This window comes from Trachurus trachurus (assembly GCF_905171665.1).
Source record: "Trachurus trachurus genome assembly, chromosome: 16".
NCBI lineage: Eukaryota > Metazoa > Chordata > Actinopteri > Carangiformes > Carangidae > Trachurus > Trachurus trachurus.
Genome location: NC_139902.1, coordinates 20,361,870 through 20,379,358, shown reverse-complemented (window position 1 = coordinate 20,379,358; position 17,489 = coordinate 20,361,870). Strand labels below are relative to the sequence as shown.

The window sequence follows — 17,489 nt, the reverse complement described above, 5'->3', positions numbered from 1 at the left end:
CAAAGCCAAAAGAAATGACGCATTTGAACACACACAGTAAAATACAACAGTGCTAGTTTTATCAAATAACATATATTGATCTCATCAATTATGTATCAATCAAAATTTCTTTTTTGAAAAAAAAATAATAATAATAATGAAATGTGAATTTTCCATGAGTAAAATTAAATGAACCCCTGATTACACAGTGCTGTGTGTGTGTGTGTGTGTGTGTGTGTGTGTGTGTGTGTGTGTGTGTGTGTGTGTGTGTGTGTGTGTGTGTGTGTGTGTGTGTGTGTGTGGTCACAAGGCTGCAATAACATTACGTGTGGCCTGAACCCTCAGCTGCTATCACCCTGGTCTATTACAGAGCAATGAACTGGCACCATTAGAGAGGTTACTGGTGTTGAAATTGAGGTCACTACCCAGTATTAATATTCATATCAAGATGGAGGGGAGGAACGAATGAAAGGAGAAATGAAAAGTAGTGAAATGAATACAGAGTAGAATGGAAGGCAGAAAGCATCGTTTTGTAGTCTTTAAAATCATAAAAAGATATTTTCTAGGAATCAAACAGAAGACATGAGAAAAATACTAAAGGTAACAAAACTAGACACATGCAGAGAAAAGTGAGTGGAGACCAGGAGGAAGAAAGAAGAAAATTGCTGTTTCAATAATACAATACAAAGACTCAGAGGGGAAATGGGGAGATGTGCCACTGGGAGGATATGATAAACAGAGACAGGAGATGAGGGAGGCTGATGTACAGATGTGCACATGTCATTTCACACACCTCGCACAATCTATTCCTTATTCAGAGACAGAAGAGGCAGTAGACAAACAGATTTATTCACTCTTGACTCATACTTTTTGTATCTATTTATCTACCCCACTTTCCCTTCCCCAGCATCTTTCCCTGTGCTGTTCTCTCCTTGTTGTTGTATTCCCAGTGTTTGTCACCCTCTCCCCTGTCTGCCTTCCTGCTTCTGATCTTCTCCAAACTCACCACGAGGTTACCTCCAAAAACCCCATCAGAGCTGCAACAGCTAACCACATATCCCTCCCATCAGCGTGTAATAAACCAAAGCCACTGCAGTGCATGTTATGATGACAGGATGGCAGGATTATTACATTTCATTCGCAGCGGCAATCCATGCATGGACTCACAAACACAGAAATACAGGCAGTGCAACTCACTTCTCCAGTGCAGCTGCGACATCCTGAAGACCCTGAGGGCTGGTGTTGTTCTTATCCCACATCACAGTCCTGCACAAAACAAACACACACACACACACACAATGTGAAAGAAGCAAGGCTACAGCTCTAGAAGCTGTAATCAATGTAATTATCCCATAAAAAGCCTTTGGCCTGGGCCTCAGTGCACATAGGCACAAATGGAGGTGTCATTAATCTCAAGCTACATGTTGTCAAGCTGTGTGACCAATCAATACAATGGAACTTGTATATATAATATATATGAAATTGCATTTCAAATCTATTATTACATTAGCCTTTTGTATTTTATATCACTGTATTCCAACACTTACCATACTATGGATGCTACAAAAAATGTGTAGCATTTACTTACTGTATGTCAACAGTTGTAACTTCTACGGGCTGACATATAAACTGACAATGAATGACAATACAAATTGTAAAATATATTATAAAGTATGGCTTCATAAAATAATGTATTAGAGCCCAGAAATAAAAAACTTAAAATGTGCCAATACTGACCATTGATTATATATCTGTGATGTTTTCTTAATCTTATCCTATTTTAATTGGTTTTATTAACCTGCAGTCACATACACACTAGGTCGTATATCAACTACTAAGCTGTCAACAGCAGTGTCATGAAACCCATATTTAAAACAGTATTACTGACTGAGCCATGTGACATGTGACATGTGACATGTGTGATTGCTGAATATACTGTACACTAACCTGAGTTTGGAGTTGATCTGCAGCGCCTTGGCCAGCATCTTGGCACCCATGTCCCCCATGGCGTTCCCGCTGATATCAAGTCTGGTGAGCGAGGAGTTACTTCCCAGGGCGTTTAGCACGATGGTGAGATCACTCTTTAGTCTGGAGTCAGCTAGAGACAAGGAGGTGAGGGGCTGTGGAGGGAAGAAATGAGGGAGGAGAAGAGAAGAATCAAGTGTTGAGAGAGGGTTTATATGACTGCAAGAGGTAAAATATAATCACACTGAGACTGTTATATCTGCTGTGTGACTGACAGTGTTATAGGACAGCTTTGAGTTTATCTGCCATCTGCAGGCTATTCAATAGTGGCAGAACTGATGAGCATCCCTCCAGTTCTGCGTTTGTTTACTCGGCTCTAGCAGCACCAGGCAGCATACAAAAAGAGCTTTCTGGGCCCATGTACTATATCACTGCCAACTTTAACAAAAGCTATTGTGTTTTATGTCATCGAGAGCATTAATATTCCTTCAGGCAGTGCCAGTCTGTTTTCCTGTCATAGTGTCTTTGAATTTATTCCATGGCGGTTGATTGTTGTTGAGTCTGTCCTCTTCACCCACCCTGTGATCTTGGCTCCTCTCTATAGAAAGTGCGAGCATGACTGTCAGTTTCACCAGATGAAGCTTTTTTAAATGACAAAAACTATAAGCATATTTTTTTTCATATTCAAAAGCCCTAAGGATTCATCCACTGCCTACAGTTTTAGAGCTGTTCAGTAAAACTCTATGTTCCTGCAGAGGCTTGTGACTCAAGAGGGCAAAAACCTCAATTAAACTTTAATCAAAGGGTTAAGTTGACTTGAAGCAGAGTCTAAAATGTCAGCGACATCATCATTCAAAACTCCACAGGGCAAAATGAAACATTTATCACTGGATCAGGTGGGCACTTCTTTGTGATGTGAGAGTGACACGAGGGTTTACAAATCCCCAACAGCGTCCGTCTGTTCAGCAGGTTTGAGCTGCTCTGTGATGCATGCCCTTTAAACAGCTGGAGACTGCTGTGATGATCTGCCTTTTAAAGCTGGTCATATCAATGTCTGCTGAGCTCTTTTTTGTTTGTTTCTTCAAAGAAGTTCATAAAATATTTTTTTGGAGGTGGGGATGGAACAATGAAACAGATAAATTGGCTGTACAAAAGGGAACAGTTGGTGACATTATCATAATATTCGGGCTAATTTACTGCATACAAATAACACACTATTTTATAAACTCCAGTGTAGAAAATATGACTTAATGTTTAGTACATGTATGAACTGGATATAAAAAGTAATGGCTTCTTGTGGGACTGAATCTGAAAATGATCCTGTGTAGGACACTCTGGCCTCCATGTGGATTAACACAGATGATGTATTCTCACACACATGCAAAAACATACAGCAATGCAGAAAACCCTCCCGCTAAGCTCTATGAGCTAAGAGGGTATTAAAGAGGTTGACTACTACTTTGGGCATGTGTGTGTATGTGAGTGTGTGGGGAAACAGCATCAACATGGTGATATGGGGAGAAAATGAGTTTTTTTTATGTCTTGTCTGAGGACGCACAGAGAATTATTTACTACCTGCATGTGTTCATGTGGGGCACGCAGCAGACATTAAACATGCAAATTTAAATAGGTACAAGTTTATGCACCAGTAGCCTTGGTAGCTAATTCTCAGCAGCTAGACAGCTAAATAAGAATACAAACTTGTCCTACTGGTACAGAAAAGCAGTGCACCACTAAAAGAAGGGGAGTCTATATGAAATAAAATGAATTCATTTGTAAGGCTGACACTATAGCCCCTATTGATCATTAAAAATCATGAAATCTTCACACTTGATATGCATACACGTCTTATTTAAGAGACGATCGAAAAAATTAGAAACTGTAACTCAAGGTATGCAAATCACAGTGACCTTTTTATACAGAGAAATTAACCCATTTAATGTCTGTCGATAAAATGATGAGCTGTGCTGTCGTTGTGTGTTCAGTCATCACCCTCTCTCTCCACTGCAGTGGCTCTGTAGAGGAGAGGATGCTACTCTTACTGATTATTCTATATCACATATGAAAGATTTGTTATTATCACTCTGATGCAGGACGGTGGGTTATGCAGAAGTTTTTTTTTCATTCAGAAACCCTCCTCCTCTCATTCACCATCATTCTTCTCTCGCTGACATTCACAACTCTGGCCTGATGATTACTACCAAGTTTGTTTTCTCTTGGGTTCTGTATATAGTTTGTGTATGGAATAAATATACACCATGTCATTTGATTATCACAGCCTTTTCTATAAGTAGAAAAATCTGATTCTCATTTAGGTTTTCTAACAGCATTGTTAATTACTCTCTGATATGTCTCTTTCCCCAGAGGTTTATTCTTTTAAGGGGCTCTTTGAATTCTCAGTTGTCAGGTTTTCTTAATTTGTCAAGACAGATCTCGGGGGATTAGTAAAGCAAATTCTCATTAATAAAACACAAAATGGTGTTTATGAATCTGTTTATATCCCAGCAGCTACAGTAACAACAATCTTATGTCTAATTGTGTAGACTCATGCCAGGACCAGTGGACAAAATAAGCAGCATAGTTTGTAGTACAGATATCATTAGGAAACATGTAAATGTAGAGTCAAAAAAACATAATTGTATTTTAAATATAGTAAGTTATTGGTTTATAAAACAAACAATTATCAAGTAAAGTACAGATACTGGGAAAAGAAATCACAGAAGCATAAGTTAAATGTGCTGAGTGGAGCTGTGTGTGCTGCACTCTCACTGTACTGTAAGTGTGTATGTGTGTGCTTCCAGGACATGCACCGTGAAAAAAGGACAAGATGTACTGCTGAATTAAATTTTAGACTTAGTCTCTACAAGCCTTAATTTATCTCACGTGCAGACACAGTGTGCACTTTAGAGATAATACTCCCACACTCCTGCTCTAAACACTCTGAACTTTGTTAAAAACAACAACCAACCCTTCTCAGATCAGCTGTCCCATGTACCTTCTACCTTAAATTTCACCTCCTCACTTATACATCCTTTGACCACTTTTCATTTTCTCCTCTTTGTGTCCCAGTGTCCAGCTGCACAGTCAGATAACCTGCTCACACACATGTGCCATTTTCTCACGCACATTATGACACACCCACACACACACCCACACGCCCATCAATCTAGGACGTCCAGCACTATGGGAGACAAAGGAAAGCAGGCACTGGAGCAAAATTTGTTCCAGCTCCCATGATGGAGAGAGAGATAAAACGAGTGAGATAGATTGAGGGTCAGGAAAGAGGGGAGAAGAGCTGAAGCTGGAGAAGATTGCTTCTTATTACTGCAGGTCAATCTTTTTTCCTTTTTTTAGTGAAAGCTACAGAAGAAAATTACCACTTACCCAGTATATTTTAATGTCTGTGTAATAACCTATTAGATATTGATCTTGATATTATGTGCATAACAATACTTGGGTCATGATCCAATGAGTCATTTCTGGTGTACTGCACTTTGATGATTTCCCTTTATGGTGCAATAACCTACCAACAACTCACTTTTACTGCCACTTTAAAACTAATTAAAATACAAAGATACATTTTAACAAAAAGTTAGAGTCTACTGTGTTGGATGTAGCATGTGGTTTTCCATCAGTTTGATCAAAGCAAGCAAATTCTATTGCCACCACCCTGTACTGGAGAGGTCAGAGGTCAGCTGTAGAGCAGCTGGTGGAGATCCAGTAATTTGCTTCAGCCGGTTAGATGCTTGCTGATACAGGATTTGAACCTGAGGCATCTGTCTAGAGGACGCTCTCTGTTAACACAAGGCTACAGCCCCTGACAAAGCAAAACATACAGGGGAAGGAAATTAAAAACTCACCGACTCCTCCTCTTGAATCATGTGAACTAGACTGTCCAGCACCGGAGCGAGGTTTCTAAGTCACATAGGAGAGAGACAGGAAGTGAAACTGAGAACAATACATGATGATGAAATGATACTTATACAGAAAACCACTCTGAATGGATTAAGCACTCAAGTAGATGCGACCTGTGCATCCCCTCCTTCTTCCTTGTATTCTTACTTTGACTTTATGTTGTTGAAGTTTTTGCCCAGAGAGAGGTGTCTGATGGAGCGGTTCTTGGCCAACCATACAAGCAGAGTGGACAGATCTGAGTCCAGTCCTGTACGTACAGAAATTGGTGAGAAATTTTAATCAATCAAACGTTATTTATACAGTAAAGCACCTTTCATACATTAAAAACACCATCACATAATGATGCTGACTGTTTTCAGGGGGCTAGGTTAATGTTGTTTTCAGTTAATTAGGGTTAGGGCTAAATAGCCGGCAAACATTTGGTACAATATGCCTGGAGGGTTCCTGCTCACCATTGTCAGAGATGTCTAGGCTGGAGATGTTTGGGATCTCAGCAATGCAACCTTCAAGGATCTGGGAACCTCCTGATCGCAGCTGAAAAAACAGGGACACACAAAAAAAAGTACCTCAAACACAATGTAGAACAGCCTCATTGTCTTGTTAGAGCACCACAGCTCAAACAAGACAAACTCCAACACTGTGACAAGTCAATGCACAGCAGAGGTAGAGCTTCCACTGTGCAAATTCAACAATATGACATTGATGGATCTGTGTACTTGTGTGTGCAAGGAGCTCATGGTGAAACATGCAACTAAAGATGGATTCATGTCAGACAGACTCAGAGAAACTGGTTTCAAGTGATTAATATGGTGATGGCATATGACTCTTTTTTTTTTAAATAACAACACAGTTCATCTACAACTACTGCAGCTGCAAATGTTTTTTTTCTAAATGCCCTTTCTTTTGAAATGCTGATGGGAAAATGAACCCAGGTAGAACGGAATCAGCAGAAAGAACAAGGTATCTGCCAAAACAGACGTGCAAATAAAAATAAGGAAGAATGAAATGTTAATTATTAAGACCCAGTACACTGGTACTTACACAATGGCCAAGCTTACAGAAGCATAGGGGAGAGAACAGCATGTCAGACCAAGCCAGTAATTACCAACAACAAAACACACAGATGCTTAATGATCACTCCTCTATTCAAACTCACACACACACACACATCACAGGCATACACAACTGCACAAACACACTCGACAGGGAGTCCTTATTTTGCGTGCTGTCAACCCACTCAAAGCCCAGTTCTGGGCCATCTCCACCAAACGGTTCATTAAGGCTTGGAAAAAGGACAGAATGCATCGTTTCACCCCCCCCACCCCACCACGGCTTCAGTTTGGGAAGATTTCTATGGGAATCTGGAATTGGATTTCCTGTGTAATTTGCATTCATGCGTTATCTTTAGCAATCCCATTGATTCTGCAGCAAGCAGTCTTTATCTTCGAGCAGGGATGTAAGGCGAGGAGGTGGTGTGTGTGTGTGCGGGTTTGTCCATGCGTGTGTGTGAGAGAGCGCGAGAGAGAGAGAGAGAGAGAGAGAGAGAGAGAGAGAGAGTTGAGATGAAACAATTAGAGAGGGGGAACTGAACATCCCACACCCCACTCCCTTCTACTTCACCCCTCCCTCCCTCTCCTCATCTCTGCCAAGTATTCCATTATATAGCCTCTTAACAGTGTCACTGGCCTGTCAGAGGCTTTTGGAGTGGTTCCCAAAAAGCTGATTGCATTAGATGAGTTTTGCCTCCTACCAATAAAAAACCACATTTAAAACTTTAGCTGACAAGACCACCTATAACAATGCCATTAATACTCAAAACTGGAATAAAACAAAACTGGCGCCAGCCTAAAATCCATGTGGTGTTTTAACTTGCACATAGCTTTCACTGTATTTTGCAGCATTGCGTTTAAACAGTGCTGCTTCTTACAGAACAGGTTCACCTGCATTATCAGCTGCATGACTGTGCACTGACTCTATAGCTACAGCTGTGGTGTCAGTCAGTCTAAACTCCTCTGCACTTAACACTCATGTCATCTCTATTGAGGGCTAGGGGCTTTAACTTGTCACATTAAGATTTGATTTTACAAGTGTGGTCCTATCATTCACACGATTTAATATTCATTTTGAACATGGGGCAGAAGAAGTTCACAGATTCCTGCTTGCCTTGCACGCTGCATTGCAAAACCAGAGAGGCTTTGATGTGGATTTTGAGCATGCATGAAGACAAACCCTCCCACCCCCACAACTCCTCAATATGAATGAATGAATGAATCGTGCCCAATGAGAAAAAAAATTCAAAGTGCAGCCACAAGGGAATGATCCATCACAAGCCAGCCACAAATGGACACATTGGAAATGATATCTTTTAATCAAATGATTTATGAGGTGAAATGACATGCAGCGGATCTCAGTGGGTCTCACCTCACAGCAGCTGAGGTCTAAAGACACTTCCTTCAGACTGGGGTTACTGGCCAGACCAAGCAGCAGCGCCCTGCAACAGCATCATTACAGGAAGTTAAGTCACCGGAATAAAGAGATGTAATTCAGCTTTTCATTATGTAACTAAAGGCTGGTAGAGAGCACTGTGCAGAAATCCACATTTTGTTCAGCTATGTCAAATTTGTTTTCAGAACAATAGTAAATAGCAAAAAAAAACAACTTCAGAGCCAGATCTGCAGCAGCTGCTCGGTGTGACATAAGCTGACGAGGCAACTTTACTTTTATGTATACTTCAGCTTTGAAATGTGACATACAGTAGGTGGAAAAATATAAGGTGGAAAAAGAACAAAGTGCAAGATCCTCAAGAATGTGGGACACGAGAAGCTGCTCCACAGACGCATTAAATGTGAATGAATCGTTGTCTCACTTGAGGGCCTCCGGTGGCAGCTTGGTTCCTGACACGTTGATGGAGCTCAGAGACATGGCGCTGCTGAAGAAGTGCTTGAATGACGGAGGCACCTCTTTGCCTTTCCTACTGAAGGAGAGAGGAAAATAAAAGAATATCAGCCAGACCTACCAATCTCCAACTTTAACAAGATTTTTTTGGTCTGATAACACAGAAGCTTCGATGATGAAGTTCCTTGATGTGACCTGAGAATCAGGCCAACATTAAGCTTTTAGTAGTCTTGCCATGGCCTAAAAGCCCATGACCCATTTTTGGTTTTATCTACTCTTTAAGGAACAGTTTTTTCTCCACAAAAAGGATGCAGAGGGGATTTTCAAGAAGGCAGAATCTGTTTAAATCCCAGATGTACACTAACCCTCTCCCACCTCAGCCAGTGTGTGTACTCATTTACTCACCTCCTCCACATTCTCCATTTTCTTCTTTCCCTCTAGTTTTACTGCACTCACATCCTATCCTCCTCTCCCCCAAATCTCTATCACTTTTTTTTCCTGCTCCTGTTCCCTCTGTTCCCTCCAATTCCCATAATGCCCTCCCCCCTCTTGATAAAGTCCTCCCTAGAGACACACTGGAAAGAGAGATAATAATGGGAAGACAACTCCACCCATCACCCATCTGTTACACACCCACAAACACACACTCACACACACACAAGCACTGAAATTTAAACGCACTTGAATCATGCACATGCAGAAACTGAACAAGCGCACATGCACACACTCACACACACTTGTAATCCTGATCCTGTACTTTTGCCTGCAGTAACATGTTATCACCAGCAGGTGTCAGACACTAACGTATAGAGTAGATGTTGTGAATAAAACTCAGTGCCATGTCTAGTCAATTCTAAATTTTAAGGCAAGGTCCATTAAACTGCACACACAGTAAGAAACTGATTGGTGATTATTGACAAATATCCCATCACTTAAAAGACTGAAGGCAGGGTACATTGCATTTTGTTTGAGAACAGATTGGCCAAGCAGCTGATATGGATAATCCAGGTGAGAGGGTTTTCACTATTACTGTACAACCACTGTTGTACCTGCTTAAACAATTTTACTGAAACTGTCTATCGTACCATTTTCTTATTAAATCAGAAACTTTTATTGTCAATCCTGTATTGTGCTTCAGTTGAGGTACTTTGCAGTACTCCAGATATCTTTTCTCGTCACCATCAGGTAGTAAAAGTCAGATTTGCTCTCACCTGTGAGGGAAGATGCTCTTTGACATGTTGAGAACAGAGAGGTGTTGGACTGAACCTCGCAGCAGAGCAGAGCAAATCTGAAACACACACACATACACACCATGTCACTGTAACATCTGGACTGTGTAAGTATTAAGAGATTTATTAGTTTCAATTACATTTTAAATCCTCATTTCAAAAGTGGCTTTAAATACCCATTTTGTTTTTTGTTTTTTTCAAGTCTAAAAATGTATTGGTAACTGTCTGCACGTGAGGGCGACAGAATATGATTTAAGAAGTAATCAATACAGTACCTTCAATGGCAGGCGGGCAGCTGGCTACATCTCAGACTAATCAATAAGCAGTATTTGGCTCTAAGACCCACATCAATATATCACACATGGTATTCTGACTGCTACACAAGCAGCAGACAGCAACACAGATTGAGTGGGTGTATAAAATTGGATTACACTGCCTGCAACACAGATGTTAATGGCTCGCACTTCATCTTACAATACTGTATAATGAGGTTGTTGCAGGTTGTGTTAATTATGGAATACAATACTCAGACTGTGTGGGGTCTTATCATTATAAAACTGAAGGTACAGTATCTACACATTTTCTTCCACTAACAATCAAGGTGTGATATCATTATCGTGTGACTCCTGACTCACCTGGTCCAATGAGCAGTCAGTGTTGGAGAGGTCAAGGGTTACCAGGCTGTTGGGTTGACCAAGGAAGTGGCAGAAATGCTAATAAACAGAGCATAAAACAACAGAGCACACACATTAGTAAGTTAGGAAGAAGACAAGGCCATATAAATGTAGAGGGATAAAACAACTAATTTATAACCTAATTTATTCTCCGACTGCTGACTTTCTATTATCTCTTTTCTCTTTCCTTATCAATTTTCCAGTCATAACGATCCTCTGTGCATCTCCATCATTTGTGATTTCCCACAACAAGCCCCTTATGTCACAAAATCTATCCAATCAGATGCTGGATGCTGATTTTCAGGAATAATTGAGATTCTGTCATTCTGTCGTCCAGACAAACTGGTTTATTCATTTGGTAGAAGAAGACATCAGTCATTTCTGTCTTTGGGAATCCAACTTGTTCTAGTCTGTTTTCCTGCAGACAAACTAAAGGAAGTATTTTTGTGTGTTTAGCATTAGTTTGACATGACCAGCAAGTATGTGCAGTAACTAAATAATAGACCTAGCTTCAGTGGCTGGTTATTTTATCATAAAAAATGAAAACAGGGGATGAGAGTAGCTTCAATCTTCTTATCTAACTCTTGCTAACAAAGCAAATATGCGTGATTCCCCAGATTCCTTAAAACTAATCTGAGTTGCTGTTGCAATAAATACAGTAAATCACTGTGTTGGGTGTGGTTGTGTGTGTTCAGATTTGTAGCTCCACAGTAGAGAGTTTCTCTCATATCTCAATATCTGTGCTCTGAACAGATGTCGAATGTCCTAAATCAATGCTCTCCTACAGAGTGACTCGCTAACTGATTTATAACGGTCTGAAAAGGCCTCCACATATCTACTGCTGCACTGAGCTGTTTCAATCAATTAAGCGTTACTGAAACCAGCTCTGAGATGGATTAGAAACTGTGTGTGTGTTTGTGTGTATGTTACCTGCATGTCGTCTCCTCGAAGGATATTCCCTGAGAGGTCCAGATGGACCAGGCTGCTGGGGATGGATGGGTTGGCACTCAGTGACTGGCAAAGGCTGTTCACCCCTAAAACACACACACAGAAACACACCCAGTGTCAGCATTATCTCAACCCTCCAGTCTCCCCTTGATGCTTTGACAGCATATTGAAGGAAATAGCAGAGGAAATGAACAGTGGGTGAAGACAGGAAAGAACAGGAGCAGAATGTAGAGTGAATGCATGGGAAAGTCAAGAGAGGCTTTCTCACGGTTGTGTCAATGTAATGCTAATAAACCTTTGAGCGTTGGGCCACTCTCCATTTTTTAATGTCATGAGAAAATGTATGAAAATGTCAATACAAGCAGGATTCTCTAACTCAATATGATCGAAAATCAAACTGTGAACAGCTTCGTTGTTGTGTGCTAAACCGTGTCACATCTATCACAAGGCTGACACACTGAACTTTCATTTTTACAATGTCCTGTCCCTGACTAGCTGCCAGTAAATGACAGTCAAGTGACTGATGTGATTAACAGATGGATGGAAATAGATGACTGAATTAATATGATAAAGGAGAAATGAACACTGGTACTAATAGAAGTTAAGAAAAGGAACATTTGTAGTATTCAAGATTTTTTTTTTTTTTTTTTTTTATTATATGTTGAAAAATTCAGCTACTCAAAGGTTACATTTACCTGAAACTAAAATTCGAAAGATCAAATAATTCAACTGCGGTGTAAGAAAAGAATAAAATGTCCTTAATCCTCTACATTTGCTCAGAGCACCAGAGGCTTCTGGAGGTTTGGATTATGGATTGGGCCTTTGGAGAGATGAACAGGGCTCAGTTGAAACAGGGCAGCCCTCTCACTAACACTACAGTGTGGAATATGATACATGTAGCTCTTTATTGATTGCTTAACATCAGAGCATGTTTACAGTGGGTCCCTGCAGATGGTGCATGCCTGGTGCTGCAGCACTTTGGATGAGAACCAGGGGGAAATTTTACCTGCAAGTGACAACAGCCACATTTAATCTAGACATTATGGTAATCCTCTGTCCTTTTTTTGACAGAATAGCCTCTGCACATCCAGCCTCTTCACAGCATTTCATTTAAGGCCATTACAGCCTTGGGACAGATGGGATTTTCTCCATCATGCTCAGAAGTTGTGGCTCTGACGACTGAAGGAGAGTGATCTACTAAATATGTATTTGTGCGAATAGTAGGTGCGATCAGTTTATTGGAACATGAGAACTGCATTAGCATGAACATGGAAATTGGAACAAACATAAAATCCATCTGATCACATATAAATATATTTTAAAATAAATTCAACCTCATCTTGGCTTCCCATCAGTTTCTATTCACCATTCAACAGTTTTAGCAGCTTTCCTCACACAAAATTCAACACATACCTTTGGGTGATAGTGAGGTTTTGGAGAAGTTTAAATGCTTTAGTCCCATTCGAAGTTTGGCAAACTGAGCACCCAGGGAGGAGACACCTGCAGCAGGGGAGCAGAAACACAAAGAGACAATGACACTTCTCTCCCATGCTCATTGATAGCCTGCATGACACAACCATTGTTATTCAACTGTGTATCTCATTTAACTTTTTTCTTCTAAGTTGCCTATATTAACATTGTTTTTTCACAGACAGCACAGATTTAGATTCATCTCGAAAGAACATCTCTTTAATAACTTTCTCATCCATAGTCACAAGCAAGTTTATCAGAGCAAAATAACATACTGTACAGTAAAGCTAAAAGCAGAAACTATGATATTGTGAATTAAATGAAGAAAATATTGCATCATTGTATCTGTATGTACATGAAACTCCCTGATTATATCTTTAATTTATGTGTCCTGGATAGACTAACAGGCCTTAGGATATAGGTGATGAAATATTAAACTTGTTGCACTCACTACACTGTAACAAGGAAATCTAAACTGTATATACTGTATATGTGAGACACCACTAAATAGACAATAGAAAATGTCCTGCATTTGATACTTGACAAGTGAAAGTTAATAATTATGTTTGTTTTTATATTTAATATTCCATTTCAGGAGAATGACCTCTCACACAGTACATTAGACTAGATTAGAGCAGGTATCATACCTCTGTCCTCCAGCGGGTTGTTGGCAAGATTAATGGTGGTGAGTCCTGAGCTGGGGTTGTGGGCCAGGGCAGCAGCTAGCTTCTGGGCAAAATCACTGTTGAGTGACAAAGAGTGTATTTATAACCAGTGTGTGACCAATGTACTGTACATGTGTGACATTATCAGTGCTTTGGCAAATTATCTTCACCCAGCTGTGTCCAGAGGCAGGGATAAATATACTGTAGGTGTACTGAAATGCTAAATCAGCACTGTTGCAAAAAAAAACAACAACTAAAATCTAGTAAAGATTAATAAAAAAAATATTGTTAAACAGCTAAATAAACAGAAAGAGCTTAAACAAGGTCATATGTCATCGATCATACGTACAGTACCACACTGAACAACAAAACTGGACCTGAAGTGTAATATACTGTAGAAACATTTGCCCCATGGAGCATCAATAGCCCTCTGCAAAGTTGTTGTAGTTGTTTTAATTCTTATACGCAGAGATTTTTCTTTTTCCCTTAATAGAGGTTTGTCTGTAATGTTTAAGTTATATTTTATTTAAAATATGTTTAATATTATCTAAAATGAAATCACACTAAACCAAAATTGAAGTGTAGTCTGTATCTTGAAATGTAGAAATTTATTGTAGCACGGTTTCTACGTAGAATGGATTGATCTAGCAGATGTCATGTTGCCTCGGCAACATTAACACACATGTTCTGGTCATGTTCTTCCCTTTCAGATTATTGGTCAGCAGTCTTTAGAATTCTTTCACAAGCACTATCATTAAATGTGCAACCTAACGCCTACTCTGCCATCTTCGGTATAGTTCCAGCTGACCAACATATTATCAATAAGCATAAGGACATTATAGCATTTGCTACTTTGCTTGCCCGCCGAAGGATTTTGTTGCACTGGAAATCCCCCAAACCACCCAGCACCTCCTTATGGATGAGTGACCTTATGCTCCATTTAAGTCTTGAAAAGATCAAATACACACTTAGAGGGTCGAAAAACCTATTTTATTCCACCTGGAGCCCAGTAATGTCTTTCATAAACAAACTTAAAACTCTCCCCGATAACTCATGAATCCACTGGTACTATATCCTGAAGGGTGATGCATGATGTTGCACAGCAAACACGGCTTCCTCATTTATTCTTAAACTTGATTGTCAAATTACCTACTTCCATTTTCTTTTTCTTTCTTTCTGTTAATTTCTTCATATATGTTGAATGATTCCTTTACCTGTCAAGATCATAACCTTTATTTATTTATATACTTATTTAATTCCCTTAAAATGGGATGCACCGGATGTTGTAGGGGTGGGTGGGTTGGGTGGGGGTGTTTGTTTGTATATGTGTTCTGAGAAAAAAAAAAAAAAAAATGTTGTCTTTCTATATTACTGTCTCTTTGTACCTTGTATTCAATAAAAAGATAGTTAAAAAAAAAGAATGGATTGATCTCCAAAAAGCCTGAATCCTACATTTCCCATGATGCAAGGTGGTATCTTCCATTGAGCTGTTAAAGACTGAATATCCATCAGCTTCCAAGCATCACATTCCCAGATTGCAACAGTGTTTCTCTGCTAAGACATGTAGTCTCCATGCAGGCTCACAACTGAATATACTTCTTTCACGCTTCATGGAGCTCTGCCACACTTCTCCCATGCTGAGGATGTTCCTTGCACCTTGATGTGCAAAATTGTGCCATTTTATTAGTTTACATGAGCTTACGTTTTGAGGCCTGCATTGTCCAGAACCAACTCCTCCAGTCGACTGGATCGAGACACCACCCTGAGGATCTGCTCACACACATCTGCAGACTGAAGATACACAAACATGAAACAGATGGAGGTTAAACATTAGTTAGACATACAGTACATGTGTTGGTAAAGAAAAAGAGAAAAAAAAGATATGAACACACTAAAAAAACAGTTTTTTTGTTCTCTATAAAACAGCAGACACATTAATGATATGAAAGGTGAGAGAGAGTTCAGTCTTGCATATTATGAGCCTCACAGTCAGAGCAGAACAGCAGTAGTCTAATCTTACTGATCCATTTAGTGCTTCTGTTCATCGCTTGTGATCAAACGTATAAAAAAGATACTAATTAACTGAACCAGCTTCAAGGCTTAAGTTGCTATTCTAACAGGAACAGTGGGGCTGGTGCTGAAACTTTCAAGGTCATGTGAATAAGATAGAAATTCACTTTTGGGACATGTGATTTTCCCGCAAGTGTTCCTGTGCAAAATGCGGTGAAATCACTATGGATGTTTACGCTAATTAAAGAAGTAATGTGGCATGTAAAAAAAGGGGGAAAAAGCAGCAGTAAATTCAGTCTCTTCCACTTAAAGGGCATTTATGCGTAACAGTGAGAGACTGGGGAGAGCAGCAGAGTTTGGACGCTCAAGAGGGAGAAACTTGTCTCGCTTCTGTGGTCTCAACACTGCAGCAGAGGACCAGAGCTGAGGGAGCAAAAGCACTCATATTTAGATAAAAAAATTAAAAATTCAACAGTTGCATGTCAGTGCCCTACCCAGATATTCATTGACCCAGATCACTGTGTGCTGTGTCATACCCAAACATGTACACACCCAGACATTCAGCCTCTGCTACAATGTAATAGTAACCCTCTAATTATCTGCATCGTGTCGCAACACAAACATTTTCCCTCATAACTGAACTTTACTGGATTGTTGTGCTGCTGTCATTCTTTGTCATTGACATTCCTGCTATGGGGCACTGTTTCTCCCAGCCAGCTGCCTCAGTGAGGCCAAAACACTGGCCACTTTGTCCCAGACTGTTATCTGCAGAAATGGGGAGAGAGAAATGGGGAGGAAAGAAGAGAGGGATAATGGAGAGAGAAAACGGGGAGGCAGAAGAAAGGGACTGTTGTTCACATGTTTACTCTGTGAAACTCTGAGTATTACAGAAGAGGAATAAGAAGGATGGAGGGCAGTGAGGGATGACATAATACAGAAAAAGGAGATTTAAGGGTAGTGAGGATGAAATAGAGAAAAAAAAGAGAAGAGTGGTTGGTTGAAGCACAAAGAGGTCTGTATTTTCCACAAGAACAAACTGCTGGGTAAAACTGGCAGTGTGTCTATTGTACCATTTACTACTCATTAAATAACAGCCTTGTCATGCTGATCTGCTTTGACCCCAGGTCCTGCTGAAACATCACACGCTTTTACACACAGAAACACAGGCACACACACATGCTGTGTGATCATGAGGTGCTCAGAAGGCCTGTCCTCTTATCTCCACTGTCTCCCCCTCTTCCTCTCCTCTTTTCTCATTTACGGCTCAGCATCTTGATTATACACCACAAGACAAACAGCCTGATTGAACTGAGGATGAGCAGCATAATCCCTCGCTTTGATAGCCCGCTCTGTCCGTCTGTGTGTGTATGTGTGTGTGTGTGTGTGTGTATTACCAGTCCACTACATTGACATATTGCTTATCTGCTTGTAAAGATGGTTAGATTGTAATTTAAGCCTGAGGCTTATGAATTTAATGTTCCACGTCTCCCTCACACTAACCTTTAATTTTCTTCGTCTTTGTTTTGTCATGCTTCACAGACACAGTTTTTTTTAGATATTCCTAAATGCAACTGTAGGATCATCAGCACAGACACAACCGTCCAGACACATGGACAGTGTTACCCTTGAGTTGAACTTTTGCATGTCAATAGATTTGGCAGGAACATCAACTGACTAATTGCTGGTTGTGGGAAGTAAAGACTTGTTTCACAAGCTTGTTTAGTTCCCGTCAGTCCCCC

General features: G+C 40.1%; 1 protein-coding gene across 1 annotated transcript in view; it reads right to left on the bottom strand.

Moving 5' to 3' along the window:
• LOC310998679 (F-actin-uncapping protein LRRC16A-like) overlaps positions 1–17,489 on the bottom strand; it is a 71,587-nt gene that overhangs the window by 11,201 nt on the left and 42,897 nt on the right. Inside the window, exons 10-23 of the mRNA XM_083988840.1 lie at positions 15,443–15,531; positions 13,723–13,817; positions 13,019–13,105; positions 11,588–11,691; positions 10,619–10,696; positions 9,966–10,042; positions 8,726–8,830; positions 8,281–8,350; positions 6,901–6,912; positions 6,312–6,393; positions 6,007–6,106; positions 5,805–5,859; positions 1,927–2,099; positions 1,177–1,245 (exon numbers count right to left, since the gene is read on the bottom strand). Of these exons, the coding sequence (XP_083844966.1) occupies positions 1,177–1,245; positions 1,927–2,099; positions 5,805–5,859; positions 6,007–6,106; positions 6,312–6,393; positions 6,901–6,912; positions 8,281–8,350; positions 8,726–8,830; positions 9,966–10,042; positions 10,619–10,696; positions 11,588–11,691; positions 13,019–13,105; positions 13,723–13,817; positions 15,443–15,531 (1,196 nt within the window). The remainder of the gene's footprint in view (positions 1–1,176; positions 1,246–1,926; positions 2,100–5,804; positions 5,860–6,006; positions 6,107–6,311; positions 6,394–6,900; positions 6,913–8,280; positions 8,351–8,725; positions 8,831–9,965; positions 10,043–10,618; positions 10,697–11,587; positions 11,692–13,018; positions 13,106–13,722; positions 13,818–15,442; positions 15,532–17,489) is intronic.